General features: G+C 50.2%; 1 protein-coding gene across 9 annotated transcripts in view; it reads right to left on the bottom strand.

The window, feature by feature from the left end:
• Positions 1-14,746: 14,746 nt before the first annotated feature.
• Positions 14,747-17,560, bottom strand: part of KLHL13 (kelch like family member 13) — a 58,152-nt gene continuing 55,338 nt past the window's right edge. For all 9 annotated transcript variants that reach the window (XM_061446248.1, XM_061446243.1, XM_061446251.1 and 6 more), the window contains 2 exons: positions 16,990-17,103; positions 14,747-16,283 (listed from right to left, as the gene is read on the bottom strand). In XM_061446248.1, the coding sequence (XP_061302232.1) occupies positions 15,796-16,283; positions 16,990-17,103 (602 nt within the window). In that variant the 3' untranslated portion in view covers positions 14,747-15,795. The remainder of the gene's footprint in view (positions 16,284-16,989; positions 17,104-17,560) is intronic.

Genomic DNA, 17,560 nt, shown 5'->3' with positions numbered 1-17,560 from the left:
AGTGATTTTGTGCTCAGGAATTCAGGAGCTGCTCTCCAATGAGCTTGGCATCACCCAGGGAGGAGCACTGAGATGAAATGGGATTTCAGGCAAACTTAACCAAAAGAAGAAAGCAAAGAGAAAGCAAATTGAACGTCACCAAGACAGACCTTGAGGAAGCTGATGCGGATAAACACGGTCTGATGTCTGTTCCTCATAGAGGAAAATGGGGTATGACAGGACCACAGGGCTGGCTGGTTGTGGCCTCTGAAAACTGGTCCACATCAGGGTGACCGGGGTGAGCTCCCGAGAGCAGGGCAGGCAGGGATCTTCACGTACGTGGCTCCTGCCTTGCAGCAAGCACGTGAGAAAACGACTTTCTGCATTCCCTGCCATTCAATCATTCCTTAATATCCACCAATTCCCTCTAATTTCCCTCGTGGCATCCACAAAGCATCCCAAGGAGACACAGGGAGCCCTGTGAAAGAAACCCAGGTAATGTTTTGCGGTGCTTAGAAGGCTTTGTCTGATTCTCTGAAGCATCTCCTGAAATAAATCCTGCTGTTGTTAGTGTTGTTTCTAACACAGCTTGGACAATTCCTTGGGAGTTACTGGTCCTGTCAGCCCTCAGAACAAGAGCAACAAAAGAACCCACCCAAACACAACGCTCTCTTGATTCTGGGAGACTTAGTGAACACCAGCAGAGAGATCGGCGAGGGGCCTGTGCTCACACACATTACGGATAGACCCAGCTGAAAAGAAACAATCGATAATCCCCTTTGCTCACACAGGAATCACTGCTATCAGCTGGGAGAGCTGTGTGGAGCAATTAGAAAAGGAAAAAGGAAGAAAAGGAAACAACGTCCCCCTTTGTTACTTCTGTAGACCACAGGCACGCACCAGTGACGAACACAGTTTGATTTTCCTTCATTTAGCTCCCAGACACAAACCTACAGATCCCCGGGCTGCGCAGAAGGTGCCGAAGAGCTGAACACAGCCCTGCAGCCCAGAGCTGCTGCTCTGCCACTGTCAGCCAGCGTCAGGGTCTGCTGTCACCACCGCCTTCCAAGGGCTGAACGGGGAGATGGACCCTGCAGGGTGCTCCCTCCGCAGTGAAAGGCGCTGAGCATCCCCTGAGCGCCCCGGGCTCGCAGCCTGCACACGCACGGCTTTATCTATGCCCTGCCAGCCCCGTCCCTCCTGCAGCTTACCGGCAGCAATATCCAAGTGATCTCCCGGTGACAAGCTCAGAGACAGGTTTTTTCCCTGCCTAAGCAAGATCAGCGCCAATTCCACCCACCACAATATCGACCGGCGCTGGGATGGGGTCACGCCTGGAGCGGGGAGACAACAGAGAGCTGCAGATTGGAAAAGACAAATTAAGTCTCCATTGACAGCTCTGGGCCGTGGCACAGAGGCAGCTTTTCCTCCTGCGCGGGGCTTTGCGAGGCTCTGCGCGCTGAAAAGAGCAGCAACGCGCGGCAACAAGGACCCCTGGGCAAAGGCAGAGCCAGGCAGGAAGCTGTTGCCTCTGCAGCGGGCTGGAGGAGGAGCAGGGTTTGCTGAGAGCTGTGCAGCCCCCTCGCCCTTCAGCACCACGGGCCGCATTGATGAGCTCGGGGTTTTGGCTCTAATGAAGCCACCAGACCCCCGGGGCAGAGACCCGCTGAGAGCACTGAAGCATCTCAGCAACCAGAAACCATAGATTTTCCTCTGAAACATCCTGCTAAAGCAAACCCTTCGCTAGCTTTGTATTTATCATCTGCACCGAACCTTGTACTTAGCTGCATTAAAATCAGCTTACTCCACACCAGTCCAACCCTGACTGCAATTATGCTGCTGATGGTTATAAACTCTCCAGGAAAGGGACACAAGGTGAGAGCCTCTCCTATAAATCCTTTTACCCCAATCAACCAAGCTTGTGAGCTTACTATAGAGAAAACAACCAGGAAACCAGTATGAGGTTTGCCTGACAAGGTTGCCTTGTCCTCCTTTAGTTTTACTGGTTATGAAGCAGGATTTAACTAAAGATGCCTGCAAGGTCCCTTGCAGACGGCAGAAGTGGCAAGGCAAGAGCTGTAACTGAAAAACCACCAGCAGGCTCACCACTTACTGCCTCAGCGCTGCAAAGGAAAAGCAAGCAGGGTGCGTGTGTGTGCCGGATGCTGGGGGTGCCCGTTTCCCAGTGGGACGTTCCTTGGCCATGGATGGCCACGTCCCGTATGAGTTGCTCAGGAAAGCTCCAAACTGCTCCGCTGTTTCCAGGAGCAAAGCCAGGGGATAGATGTCACTGTGCCTGCTAGTAAATCCCCAGTCACGTTTCTTTAATGCCTTTGGAGCTGGCTCATGAGGATTAGCAGGGGAAGGGCACTTACACTGGGAGGGAGCCTTTTGCATCCCCCTGACAAGTGACCAGGCTCGGCCCAGGGTTTCCCTCACCCTGAAGCGACGGCATGCAGAAAACCCGCACTCCCAGCAGCGCTCCCCATGGATCCGGGTTGGACCCATTCTCATTACATCCTTTCCCCCAGATTGTTCTCCCCCAGATTCCCAGGCTCGTGCAGGACCAGCAGGGCACGCTGCAGGGCAGGCTCATGATGCATGCATTTGCAAGGAGCTCTATTTGTAAGCCATAAGCATAAGGTCAGACCTGCATCCTCCAGGCCGCCTTCCTAAAGCATCCAATCCTCAGCAGCAGCATGGAAAGCTGAGGAATGAGGAGCACCTTGCCAAGCTTTTCAGCAGGGGCTGAGAGCGGCCAGCCTGGCTCAGAAGGGACGCAGAAGCACCCAAAGAAGTGGCTGGGATTTGGCTGCAGCGCTGCCCTCAGCCACAGGCTCCTGCATCCCTGCTTTTTGCACCCAAATCCGACCCACAAATTGCACAGCAGGGGAAGGGTGGGAAGCCAGCCCCAGGAAAGGGGCATTGTGTGGAAGGTAACGGGGTACAAGCAGCATCCACCCAGGAGCCGTTCTAGAACAATCCCACAGCGCAGATAAACTCCAAGGGAGAGCATTTCCCTTTAATGGCCCCTTCATTTCTCCTTCATTGCATCTGAAGTATGCAATAAAAGGAAAAACATTTGAAGCCATAAACAGCCACAGAGAAGCAGCTTGGCATCTCCTGAAACACTGCAGGGCTGGACCCATGGAGCTTCAGGAGGCGACAGGGTGTGGGTACAAAGGAATGGTATCAATGGGCCTGTTCCAGGGGAAACCTCATCATCCTTCGGGATCTCCATCTGAATGAAAACCCCACCCTGGCTGCTCCTCATCACTTGTTCTGCTCCAGAACGCTTGCCTGCAGGATCCATGGTCATCAGCAGGGACCACAGCCCCACCTGGGGAAGTGGAGCTGGTGGAGAGACACTGGGGTGCCTGCAGTGGGACAGGTCCCAGGGGTGTACCAAGAGGAGATGATCGACAAGGAATCAAACCAGTGAAATTCCACCTCCATGAACAGATATAATGCAATAACATCAGAGCATCCCTACCTGAGCTGCACCGCGCTGGCAGAACCTGTATCGGAAACAGCAAGGAACCCCACACTGTGTGTGGGATGCTTCAGAGCCCATCGAGGGCATTAGGACACCTGCCCCACGCAGTGCCTGGAGCAGAGCTGCAGGATGGGAGCACTCTGCTGCAGATGCCACAGCACTGCTAAAGCTCTGTGGGACCAGAAAACTCCAGAAGGGAAAGGTTTCAGATGAGGGTCTCAGTTTCAGGAAGGGCCAGTGCTGAGCTCAGTGGCTGCTTGAAGAACCTCATGTATAGCAAAGCCAGGGTAAGCAATCTCTCTGCCTGTACACGTGGGGCATGGCTGTGTGGGGGACAAACCTGCTCTCTCCAGCCCCAGCAGAGCCACGTTCTGCACGGATCATACACACTGCAGAGCCATAAAAGGCTTCAATTTGAGGGGAAGAACCCAGCCTGGCTGTGCTGTGCTAATGAGCAGTCACTATGTGAAGATGCCAGCATCAAAGTCAAGGGGGAGAGATCCTGGAACGGGGTGTCAGGGAGAAGCAGGATTGAGTTCCCTTTGGCAGGAGGGTGTCTCACAGTATGGCCTGAGAACCACCTAAATGAAACCGGTTACCAGCAGGGTAATGAGGAAGCAGCTGAGCCGGAGATGGAGCAGCTCCAAGCCAGCGGTTCTGATCCCTTGGCTCAGCTCTGCCTCCAGCAGGGAAGATGTCCACCGGCTGCATCCAGCCACACTGAGGACAGGGCTTGGGTTGGGGAGGCCCCGGTGCGGTCAGGTCTGATCTTCTCCCTGCTTTCAGCTCCTCATCTGGTCTGTGCAGGCTCTTGCTGTCACATCTTCCTCTTCCAGCAACAGGGAGATCTCTGTTACCCAAAGCTCCTTCTGCCTCCTACCCTTACACCAGCAGCCAGGGAAACCGGCAGCGAGCCCAAACGGAGCTGCAGTCCCTGACCTGGTGCTCAGGTGCTGGGGACAGGCTCCAGCTCCTGCCCAAGCAAAGCAGGCAAGGAGGGAAGGCAGGAGCAGGAGAGCCCTGCCTGGGGTCATGGAGGCAGCAGAAGCAGTGGGAAGGGGCTGAGGAGGAGGTGGGCACCTCCGGCAGGGATGTGGGTTACAGACAGGGCTTTCTGCCAGAGCCCATCTGCCTGGGTTAATCCTGCTGACTTCTGTTATTAAAAGAGCTTCGGACATCCAAGAAGGGAGCAAACAACACAATTAGCAAGAAAATTAGCCATTGCAACAAGAAGAGCGGATAGGGGAAAGGTAACTCACCGAGATGCATCCACAGGGAAGTCTCCCGTTGGAGCAGGCAACATGAGCAGCTTCTCAGCAACTCATTCCATCTGCATGAGTCACAGTGGGCTTGAAAGCAGGGAAAAAGGTGAAAGTTCACCCAGTCCTAATGGGCACCAAACATCTGAGCAGCCTCAGGACTGGTGCCATGACTACAGTGACATAAACTACGCTGGTTACCTATAAGGTGTAGAGGAAGATGTTAAATAGCATCTACTGCTGCTTTTATTTAGCTGTATGCTGTGGAATAATGCCAAAGTAGGGAAAAAAGAAACAAAACCAAACCAAAGCCAACCCAAAAGACCCGTTGCCACCCTCCAAGTGTCAGTAACCAAGGACATGAGGGAGTTTAACAATGCTATTTAGCGTAGATATGCATTGTGCTGTTGGTTGACCAGGCAGCAACACCTCATTGAACCAAACTGATTCACTCCACATGTCTAATTGGGAGGCACAATCTCAAGGCTGTGATATAATCACTCACTCCGTGTCGGGCTTTCATATGACACAGCGCTGATGACACTCACTTGTGCATGGCAAGAGGAAACGCCAGGGCTGGAATTGCAGCTTCCCTTTCCAGCAGATGTTAGTGCTTATGACAGCCTCGACTTTTGTGTCAGAAATTCACTGATCCTACTGCTGCACGCAGATATCCCACACCAAATCCACCCCAAAGCATTACCCAGTCAGCCCTTGGCAGCACCAACTCGGCGATGCCAGCCAGCCAAAACAGAACAACTTGGATCATCTCCTTTGCTAATTATGCTCCAGAAGAAGATGTAAAGAGGCTCCAATAGGATTATTATGCATGAGTTCATGTTTGTGCACAAATCACCGATTACCTGTAATGCTCTTCTCAGAGAAATAACATTGGAACTGTAAAGCTGACATTTTGGGCTGAAGACTATGACTTCATTTTGCCTTTCAGAGAAATTACCCTTACATTTATGGTCTTATTAACCCATGACCCTGAAAATGGCTGATGATCATCCTGGTCTGGTGGCTGGAAGCAGTCCTTGATCCAGATGACTCAGGGCAGAAGCAATAGGGCTCTGAACCGAATCCTTAACAAAGTGGTCTGGAAAACCACCCCCAAAGGCGTACAGGCACGAGTGTCCCTATTTTGTCGAGGAGAAAAGCTGTCTCTGGAGGATGAACACGTAGAATCTCTTTCCTTTTCGGATTCAAACCCATCCCAGGCAAAATGGGAATGCTAAAAGGGACAGAACTTCTGAAGGTGTTTGTCCAGCAGCATCCCCAGCTCGCCCCAAGCTCGCGACGTTCCTGCAGAGCCATGCAGGGAGGACAAAGAAACAGGGCTCCTGCAAGCAGCACCTCCACCTCCTGGATAAACAGAGCTCAGGATGCATAAAGCCGTGCCCTCTCCTTGGGCTTCGCTCACGATGTGCTCATTGTGCTCATTGCTTTGCAATGTCATTCCCTTTCCAAAGCCCTCCCTCCCCAGCATCTCTGGCTCCCCCCGTGCCTGTTTGGCCTTTTCTGTCGCAAAGTGTGAGGCAGTGACTGCGCTCAATCTCCCAGTGCCTTTGCACTTCTTTAACAGTGCATAATCCGATCAGGACACACTTCTTTGTTAATTAACCGTATTAGTATTTGGCTACTATTTTCTTCTGGACTGCTAGATACAGGAACGCCTTTGTAAGCCCATGGCACACTGCAAATGGCTTTAATTTGTACCCGCCAAGCCCCAGCCACTGTTTGACACTAGGAAGACTACAATGCTCGGAAGAGATTGCTGGTTTTCTGCAGTCTCTTCCAGCAGAGCTGGAAGGAAGCAAGATGAGAGCAACACAGGACAGGTACATCACCAGCTCGTGCTGCCGATGGCTTCGTTGGAGCAGAGCAGTGGTCACCAGGCTCCTCCCCTCGACTGGCTTTGTACACGTGCAGGAAGCCTCACCTAACAGCCATGAGATGTGTAAATCCCTAAATAACCTCCATGTCTCCTCAGAACAGTCCTCAAGCGCTGTCAGGTTCACCAACACACATTGATGCTGAGAGCCTTTGCTTAGGAAGTGGGGTAAGAGCACCTTGTCCCAGCTCGTCTCCTGCTCTGCATGAAAGTGCATCCGGACCCTAAACGTGCTGCTTCCCAATGGCAGCAGCATCCATGTTCTCCTTGACTGTGACATTCACAGCCTTTAACTACAGGTAGTTTAGAATGATATTAATGTCTCCTGTATTATGTAAGGCAGATTAGAGCTCATTTAATCTTGCTCATCCATCATTTATTTAACTTTGCACACTGTCATTCAAAGCAAGTATTTGAAAATCAAAGCTCCATTAAACCTCTCCAATTACCTGTTGTTCTGGATAACTGTTATTACTGGATGCAATAGCTTTTAATGACCGAAATAGAAGACTGCGAAAATAAAAGTATGATTGCTAACCTTGGAGCATCCCCACGTCCTCCTTTTTAAGCAGCTCAGGCCTTAATCCTACAACTTATAAATAAATGATTATTAAAAAGACCAGGAAAACCTGTATAAACAGGCAACTGAGCAATGTCTCCCATCACTGCTTTTGCCTTTTTAAGCAGGTAGGTCTTTCTTCCATGCAGCAAACAGAACGGCTTTGATGTTTCATGTGATGCTGTCACTCAGTGAAAGGCAACTTGGAGTTCAGCACATTCAGCCCGCATGGAGGGTCCAACCTCACAGCTTCTGCTCTCCCACTTAGGGATGTTTTAGAGTGAAGAGTATTAATACAGCTTGAAAACTATGTTCTGAAGAGACACAACTGGGGTGACTCAGTCTTAATCACTTTGTAATTAGATGTGGGTTTAGTAACTTCAAAGTAAGGGGAAATATTGATCTATTTCCATACCATTCTTACTCTATGTCATGCTTGTAAAAACTTCAAAGTGTTTAAAAACCCGGTCTGATTTCATACATCATTAGTTATGGAACTGATGCTTCCAAACAGGAGCCGGAGACAATAGAACCCACTGCCTGCATTTGGCAAGGAGCAAAAGGAGGCAGCAAGAAGCAGCTGCTAACCAGAAATCACCTCCCTGCTTTCCAGAGTGGGAAAAAACCTTGGGATGAGACAAACCGCATGGGCTGCACATCTTCAGGCTTCCTGTTTGTGCCAGGAGTTAGAAAGGAAATCAGATGGATTGAAACCTAGGAAATGGTCGGAGACAGGAGGTGAGACTCAGAAACACACCTGAAACTTGGAGGTGATCTGCTTCTAAGAGAAGATGCTCCCAGCCCAGCTCTCTGGAGGCCAAGGGTGCCTGGTACAGCACCACACAAGTAACTAATGACAAGGCAAAATTGTAAGGCTATGAAACTTCACGGTGCTTAAACACAGGCATCAGCTTAACCCAGGCAGTGTTAACCCAGGCCTGCTCCTTAACATGGAACCCCAGCCTGGTTTGGGTTGAAGGGACCTTAAAGCTCCTCCAGCTCCAGCCCCTGCCACGGGCAGGGACCCCTTCCACTGGAGCAGCTTGCTCCAAGCCCCATCCAGCCTGGTTCATTATGAGTTACCCTTCCCTTTCCTAGCAGTGGCCAACCCCACACCACCCAAATAGCCCCAGCCGCTCTCCCATGGACAGCAGTGCCTGCCCAGCAGAGCCGACCACCACCTCAGCAGTCTCTGGTGCAAAATCAATGCAAACTCCTATGAAGGTCTATGTTTTCCTGTTGTCCCTCCATCACAATGCAATGAAGGAAACCAGACCTTGAAAAGATGCACAGATGAGATCAGATGAGTTACAGGCAATATGAACAAGAAATAGGTGGGTATTGACTAACCTTCTTGCTTAAAGTAATTACTGCAGGCTGCAGCAGGGAGCTGCAGTGTCCCAAATTCCTCCAGCCATATCTCATTGGCCTCCAGCCTGCAAGAACCTTTTCAATCACAGGATGCTATAAAGGCCTATTTGGTTTCATAATGGTGATGAATCTGTCTTCTGACAAACACTGTTTGCTTGCTATGAGAAGGCCCAGCTCAGACAGTGTCAGCTTTATCCATACATTCGTTAGTGGTGTGTTAATCACTCTATTGCTTTATCAATGTTCCCGTATTGGGCAATTACCTCCATCTGAAGAACACTTGCTAATTGTCCCTGCCTGGGAGGCTGGGCATCCGTGATAAATCTCATTAGAACAGCGTTGCAGTGGCTCTCTCAGAACGCAATAATCGGCTCTATAACAGCTGTAACAGGAGCAAACCAGTTCAAAATGCTGCGCTCTCAAGTGTGGGACATCGCGCCCCAGACCATGGCACATCTTTACTTACGAGAAAGCTTCCTGCTGGGTGGGGAATGCGCTCGTCCTCAGTTATCCAGAAGGCAGCACGCAGTGCGATCTGCCTGCTCGGAGGTGGAGCCGCTGGGAAGCCGCCGCAGGAAGCCGCTCCCTGGGGATCGCCTGCAGGCCGTGCTGAAATGGGGCTTCCCGGAGCGAGGATGTCTGTTATGACGATGCTGTTCACAGTGGCCATTGCGGATCCTGGTCCACAAAGCAGCTCTGATGTTCACAGAGCACAGCAAGCTCAGGATCAAGGCAATCGCTGTCTTACAGAGGGAGACATAACATGAAACCTGTATAAAACTGCACTCGGTACCAGGCTTTTCTTCTGTTTATTTTCCTTTACTTTCCTTCCCATTCCTTCTTTCCTTCCCTTTCCTTTCCTCTCTTCTCTCCTCTCCATTTCCTTCCCCTTCCCTTCCTTCTCACCTCCTCTCCTCTGTATTTTAACCTCCCCACACTCAGCCCGGCATCCAGAGAGGGGTGATGGTACCCGAGGTCCTCATCCAGCTGAGGAGCAGAGAGCTCTGGAAGGGTCTTGCTGCTCTGCTCTGCCCCAGGCCCCCGGGGAGGGCAGCCAGGAGGAGCGTGCTTCATCTCCTGAAGAATGAAGGCCTGGGGAAAAGGAATGTAATCAGCGGTGCAATTTGCTTCTAATTCAGAAACTTTGGAGCTCTGCTGCTGTGAAATTGGTTATTATGAAGCAATTCCTACCCGTGCGCCGAAGAGGGCGGACGTGGGGGCCAGGAGCAACTCGAAAGCCACTCCAACAGAGTCATGGCTCTTGAAGAGCCATCAGCGCTGCTGCTCAAGTGCCTTCAGGGCATGTGAGGTACCATCCATCCATCCGTCCCTGCTGCGCTGAGCCAGGAGACCCAGATGGCGTTGGAGCTCCTCTCCTGGGGGACTTGGAGCGTGAGGTGCTCCCGTTTGCCTCCCAGGAAAACCTCACATCTCGCTAATTAAGCAGTGGAGGGAAATGGGGTTTATAAACCTTTAACAGGGTGAAGCTCTGCCTGCGAGGCCTCTGCCCCACAGGGGGCACCAGCAAAGGCTCAGCTGGTGCAAAGGGTTTAGTCCACAGGGAGGGGACAGCAACTGCTGCACTGAGCTCAGTGCTCACCCTCACGAGCTACCAATTACAGCAACAACCTGCATTCATGGTAATGCTCTCCCGCTTACGCCACAGTCACTGCGCTTTCACACCCCACTTACCTGATGGTGGCCACCGAGACAAACGGTGGCTTAATATTAGAGCAGTAGCATCTCTGTACCCCCATGGACCCCAGACTGGAGAAGCAAAGCTCAAGCTGGAGCTCACTGAAGCCCAGATGCCGCAGAAGGGATGCAGGGGAGCGTGGACCAGTGCTTGGCTGAGAGGAGGTGATGGCTTTGCATCGAAAACACAGATTTACAGAATGGTTTAGGTTGGAGGGACCTTAAAGCTCATCCAGTGCTGAGGCGCTGGCACAGGGTGCCCAGAGAAGCTGTGGCTGCCCCATCCCTGGCAGTGCTCAAGGCCAGGTTGGACACAGGGGCTTGGAGCAAGCTGCTCCAGTGGAAGGGGTCCCTGCCCGTGGCAGGGGCTGGAGCTGGAGCAGCTTTAAGGTCCCTTCCAACCCAAACCAGGCTGGGGTTCTGTGATGCTCAGTCCAGGACATGTCTTGAACCCACCTAGTTCTGCCAGCAGCTTCAGCTGCTCCCAGCCTGAACAGTCCTGGGAACATCAAGGAGGAGCCAGAGCAAATCATCAAGTTTCTAATAATGCTAATTATACTATATAATACTAATTGCAACAATACAAATACTATGACAATAATAATAATAAAGACATCATAAGGACCAGCACACTTCTGTCCCGCTGGGTGGGGGCAGTGCCTCAGCATTTGCCAGACACTCGATACCATTTTGCTTTATTACTGCAGAGCATCACCCAGGAGGCGGGCTGCAGCACTCCGAAAGCCTTTCGACGGGTTGATATTTAATTTAAGAATCTAATCTAATTCCTTAGTAGCCTTTCCCTTCTGTTAAATTAACACTTAATTCCTGCCTTGCTGTTTGAATGAATCTGTATCTGTGGTCAGCCAGAGAAGATGAAATTGGAAACTACCATTCTGGGGGTGTTGTGCTGCATGCAAGTAATGAGCACTGTGGGTTTTTACACCATTTTGAACGCATTAATTCCCTTTAATACCACTTCTTGTTGTGTGTGACAACCTCATCGCAACCTGGGGTCGAGGATCACAACCACGGCACACGCAGACACCAGGGGCGACCAGAGGGCTCAGCTCCGCTCCCAGTTCCAGCCTGTCTGCTGCGTGCCCTCCTGAGCATCACCAGCACACAGAGCGATGTCCCAGGCCATCCACACCCTCCAAAACATGATCCGGGAGCTGGTGCCATGGCAGAGGGGCAGCAGCCAAGGGCAGATGTGCCAGATGTGCCTTTGGAGTGATACAAAGGAACCTTTTCTTCTGCACATCTTCCCCTCTTGCTGAGCGCTCCCTCACTCCCATCACTGGGCTCCTTGTTCCTTCACTTCTTTAGGGCTCTCGCACATCCTGCATGGTGCAGCCAGGCTCGACCTTCCCCACCGCTGCTGAGCAGGGTCCTCTCCCAGCACAGGCAGCCCTGCCCCTGCTCGCACCAGCCCTCACCAGCTCCACTCTTCTCATCCTCCGAGCCAAACCCTATGAGCTGATGGATGAGTGACCACCGCACTGCTTCCCTGCAGACCCCACAGCCATTGCCTGCCCTGGTGGCTTGCTGGGATGTGCTCGTTTTGGTCTGTACCCATTCCAACCCAAACCCATTCCCTGAACTCTCTTGCTCGCTCATAGGTGTTATGCACTGGGATGAGTGCTGGCAGCTGGAACCCCCATGCCCCATGCACTGGATTTCATTGCAGCATCTTCCCCCAGGACAGCAGCCTCAGAGGGTAAAGCTTTTCCTCCCCAGCTGTGATCCCGAGCTCCCATCCTGTGGGCAATGCGCTCCAGGGCTCCAGTGGTCCCTTTGCTGCAGGTGGGTGGCACTTGCCCTTGCTCCACATTTGCAACCAGCCCTCAGGGACCATCCCGATGAAGGAGGGTGAGATGGGCTCAGTTTGGCCACCAAGGCACCGAGTTCTGCTCCTGCGCTCCCCAAACGAACAAGGCAGCTTTAATGTGGGGAAGGCAGCTTTAATCCTGCTGGAGGAGAAAACCCAGCAGGAGTTCATTTAGCGCAGCTGGGCAGAGCCCTGTATGTCAGCTCTCAGGCCATCGGTGAGAGCAGCTCCAGGTGGGAATTAACCCATTTGGCAGTTACTGCTAAGGCCCTGGGTATAAGTATTTCAAAGGAAGCATTTGAATCCTTGTTCCTGGTCTTCCCGAGAGATCTCAGCCTCAAGGCAGGCTCCTTTCTACAACGGCAGCTTCAGACCTTCTCTAAGGTAGGAGGGATCCCGAGCTCCAGGGGTCCCAGGCCATCAGATTCATCGGGTACCCCAGGACCATCGGTCTCAAGGGGCTTTCTACACACAGAAACACACCTTTTGTTCTATCGCCCTCTCTCCACTGGTGGAGCTGAAGCTCATTTTCCTTTATGCCAAGCCTTTATCCCTGAACAACACTGTCCTGAGAGAGGACGGAGGAGGACTGTGGAGAGGTTTGTTACCATAAAGTCACAGCAGGCTTTTGCCACCATAACCCACCAGTAGCGTGGCCAGAGACAGTAAATGACGTAAGAGTCTGACGTGGTCCATTAAATACCATTTCAAAGTGATACTCACCCAGCTTGGGACGAGGGCTGGATTTACAGCGGCTAATCCTTTGCAAAAAGCCTGTATATTAGAGAGCAATATTCAGTGCAACCACACATCCTCTTGGTGACCTCGTTAATCTATCCCCTTGCTAAAAATCCTCTTGGCTTGTCTCTGGGAATACAGTAACTCTCATCAGCAAGTCGTGGTTCTTCTTATCTAATACAACAGCACAGACAAATAGACATGGAAAATACATCAAAGGCACTAAAGGGTGGCTCTGTGCCTGAGCAGTAAACCCAATCAAAGCAATGAGCTATTTTATGGTGAGAATATAACAGGGAAAACCCAAAACCACCGCATGCAAGAGCTACCAATGGGACGGGGCTTGGAGCAAGCTGCCCTAGTGGAAGGTGTCCCTGTTTGTGGGAGGGGTTGGAGCTGGAGGAGCTGTAAGGTCCCTTCCAACACAAACCACTCCATGATTCTATGGTCCTGCACAGCTTTCTAAGGGAAGGGGAACCACTGAACAGACCCCTGCAGGTGATCAGCTCTTCAATGGGAATGAGGAACTTCACAGAACCGCGGTTTTCCTCCCAACATTCTTGTCCTGTTTCAAACACAGCAAAAGGGAAATGCTGTTCCAGGTGTCTCAAGTCACTCAGAGCTGGTTTCTTTGCACGGATACCGGCCTGGCCTAAGCAGGTGGTTTATGGAAACAAGCACTTTTGGCAAGTGCTGCTTTTTATCCAAATGCTTTTATTTAGGTACCATCACTGCAGAATTCACTCATTCAGGAGCTATGGAAAAAAAGGCAGCTGCTTCTCATCCTGACGTTGCTGGCTCCAGGTACTACGACGGGTTTACTGTTCAGGGAACAGCCTGAAAATGGAGGTGGAATATCTGCTATTGCACCTCTACAGCTGTGGATGCAGAGACGGAAAGGGTTTCTTACACTATGGCTAAAGGTGTTAATGAGCATCAAGTCATTTCACACTGCATCACAGCAGAAAACACTTTGCAGGTTTGGGCCAATCTCTGATGTTTGCTTTTCACTCCTGCCGGGGAGGTGTTAACTAACGACGCTGTGAACACTTTAATCCAGGGGAGGATGCAAGACAAAACCTCAAAGACGGATTTGACTGAAGCACTGCATTTAATGCACTCTGCTGTGCCCTATACTGATGACAAAAAGACATCCCAAAATCATTCTTCCACTTTAACAGATTATGAACCACTGAAAGAAACCTGCATCGTGGCCAAATGCCACCTCCTGGGCTACCCTCAGGGCTCAGACACAGAACTTTGATGGTTTTGGTTGGAAGGGACCTTAAAACTCATCCAGTTCCAACCTTCCACTAGAGCAGGTTGCTCCAAGCCCCGTCCAACACTGCCACGGATGGGGCATTCATAACTTCCCTGGGCAACATCCTGCCTTCTAACCATCTCATAATGGTTAGGTGGTTAGAACCCACCCCAAGCTTCTTCTGAACGAGGAACACCAGTGAACACCCACTATTCCTTAGGGAACAGTGGAGCTCCTCTTCCCCAGCATACAAACAGCAGCTTACAGCTACATTATCCAACAGGAGCTGCAACTACTTCAACTACTTTTTGGTTTAATTAATACACCAGGAATGGGTTTCAGGGGATTTAAACTCAAGCAGGCTCCAAAATCTTACCTCTGAGCTGGAAAAAAATGTATTAGTAGCACAGGACACCTCGATGACTGAGACAGGGTGAAATGACAGAGCAACATTTCCCATCTGGGGCTTGGCACAGCATCAGAAGAGCATTCTCAAGGTGACAATTCATATCGCCTGGGCTGCTTTAGGAGTATCCCCCGATCACATCTGCAGTGGTTTCCCAGCAAACCAACCTCCCCAGCCAGATATAATGCACATCCTGGGGCCAACGAGGCAGAGGAATCAAACCCAGTGCTCTAATGATGTAGCTCAGACTGAATAGCTGCAGTTAAAAGTTTTATTGAACAAAAGAAGGTAAAACGTGGTAGTCCAAGTCCACTGAGCAAAAGCAGCTCCCGCTGAAGCTGCACCTTGTGCTAAATAACCTTATTAACGGAGACTATACAGAGAACACGTTATGCAAGTTATCTCAACAGCAAAGGAGAAAAGGTAGATTCAATTCAATCCGATGGAACAATTTGGTCAAATTCAGTGGCTTAAGTTAATGTTTCTAGCCCTTATCTACCTATATTCAGTACAGGCATACAGCAGAATATACAACTGCACTGAATTCCCATTAGTTAACAGTGTGCTCCCATGCAAGCGGAAGCCAAGTCCTGAAAAAAATCCAAATTAAAAACCCCAAACATCTTAAATACCTTTTGTTTGAAGCATCATTCAACCGGCTCTGGAAAAACACTTGATGTATGCTATAAAACCCCCCCAGCCTCTGCAAGGTCTGCCCCTGTGTAGTGCCAATAGTTTAAATTCACTTTCTCTCTCCCCCCTGCCTCAGAAACTTCATGCGCTGAAAGCACCCACAGCTCAGGTGGGCAAACAGATATGTCAGGATGACTCTCTGAAGAGAGGGAGGTAGCTCAGGCCCCTTGGCAACCCCCTGTCACAGTTCACATCGATGTGGGTCTACCTCCCCTTGTCACCTGCGGTCAAAAGGGGAAGGAAAAAGGAATCAACTCTGAAATTTGGTGAAAGAACGTGGTCAATGCAAATTTAACTCGCTGGGCTTCCAAATGTCAGCTAGAAGGTACCTCACACCCAATACACAACATTAATAACGTACCTAGTGCATACATTTTATAGACAGTATCTTCTCATTTGTTAAACATTTGGCTCAGGTAAGTACACGGGGGTTTGGAACCACTTGACAAACATTCTAGGCCAAACAAACAGCACAAATAATGTCAGAGTCTTTTTGCTTTCCAGTAACCATACGAAACGCTGTAGGCTAAGCCTAACAGAAACTACTGAGGAGAAGGAACAGACTCCATGATGCAGTGCAGAGGGGTTACTACATCGTAAGTCAAGGGATGTTCTAAGGTGCTGACAGAGGAGACTCTCTGGACGGTGACCCTGTATTGTCCTCCGGGGGGAACACGGTGAGAGTGCAGGCTCGGATGCCGCCGAGGGACTCCGGAAGGTCAAACACTTTGTGCCACTCGTCCTTTTCAGGATCGTATTTCTGAACGATTTCCACCATGCACCGATTATTCCAAGAATATCCTCCAACAACATAGATCTTATTTTCAAAGACAGCAACCCCAACATCACTTTGCCCACGCAACATGGCAGCAATTGGAGTCCACTGGTCTAGAGTCGGGGAGTAATATTCACAGCTTAGAACATCATCATAATCACTGGTGCCTCGAAAGTGATTCCCACCAATGACGTACAGCTTGTCTCCTACAGTACACATGCAGTGCAGACCTCTGACTGTGGTCATCGGAGCTTTTTGAGTCCATTTGTCTGTGTCAGGGTCAAAACACATAAGTTCCTTTTGGAAAGTATCGTGGGTAATTCCACCTGGAGAAATAAAACACATGTTAGAGTATAACTCACCCCCATAAGCTCAGTTCTTAGAGGTCATCCCTTAACATGGGATGAACATACATAGTTCTGGATCTCTGCAGAGATCACTGGCAGAGAGCTCAAACCTCCTTTCAAAACTGAGCAGACAGCAGGTTCTCTGAACACCTATTGCTGCGGTTTGGGAGAGGCTGGAATGAAACTATAACCTCAGTGACATTGGGACCGAGCATATTACAAATGTAAGACCAGAGCAAGTATAGACATCATTCACATGTTGAGATTAAGATGAGAGCTCCCCCTTTTCCATTAGCTCAATGAAAGCAGATTTTCTTCTTTAAAGTATTAATATTACCAAAGCTTCCCAAAACGTTTCAAAGTGGATGTGTTCAATGGTTATCACTATGTGAATGTCCATGCGTGGTGTTGCCACAGAAAAATGTATTCTGACAGTTAAAGGGAATAATTGTTTTGGAATTCGGAGCTGTCATTTACCATGTAAATGCATAATATTAATCTAAACCAACTTCCTCTGACTCTGCAGTCTATCTGCTGCTTGACTGCCTTCATATGAAATTGCAGCACTGCTCATAGCACAGCAAACCTACTGCAACCAGAGACTAATTTTCACTGTCTCCCACTGAAAGAGAAGTCAGGTAAGTACTTGTTCCAGAGAGATAATGTGATCATAGGAATTACTTACCTGAAATATACATTAATCCCCCATACACGGTTCCAGCATGCCCATAGTGGGGTTCGTTCATCTTCGCGACGTAGCTCCATTCATTCATTCTGGGATTATAACATTCCACAGTGGCTGTTTAAAAGAGATGAGAATATAATGCTGTTGAAGCTGGCCTGGCAGTTTGGATTCAAGTGCAGTGGCAGTAATATATTCACGAACACAGGAAGCATCGATGAGAAACACTGTTCAGCTGAGAGAGCGCCAAGGGAATTATTGAGCATTATGTCGAGACATGATACAGGGAAAGCTCAAGCTTTGTCCCAGAGGAGCAAAAAGGAAGACAAAACCCTCTTGCATCTTTGCCTTCCACTTGCCTCATTCCCATTCCCACTTGGCACAGGACCTGCCCTGCGGGACAGCAGTGGGAATGGCAGCGGAGCTGGGGGAGCTCAGCTTTTGAACCCTTGCCTCGGGTACAAGCAGTGTCTGCCGCACAGAGAGGGAACGAACGTCAAACCTATCACCAAGGGGATCAGTTCATCCGGTAACCGTAACAAACCCAGGTCCTCAGCAGCATCCCACCCAGGCC

The sequence above is a fragment of the Pezoporus flaviventris genome, unplaced genomic scaffold, assembly GCF_033815535.1.
Source record: "Pezoporus flaviventris isolate CSIRO_AGI_PZ_B2104156 unplaced genomic scaffold, CSIRO_AGI_Pfla_v1 ptg000005l, whole genome shotgun sequence".
In the NCBI taxonomy this organism is placed as follows: Eukaryota; Metazoa; Chordata; class Aves; order Psittaciformes; family Psittacidae; genus Pezoporus; species Pezoporus flaviventris.
This window is presented reverse-complemented; position numbering and strand designations above follow the sequence as displayed.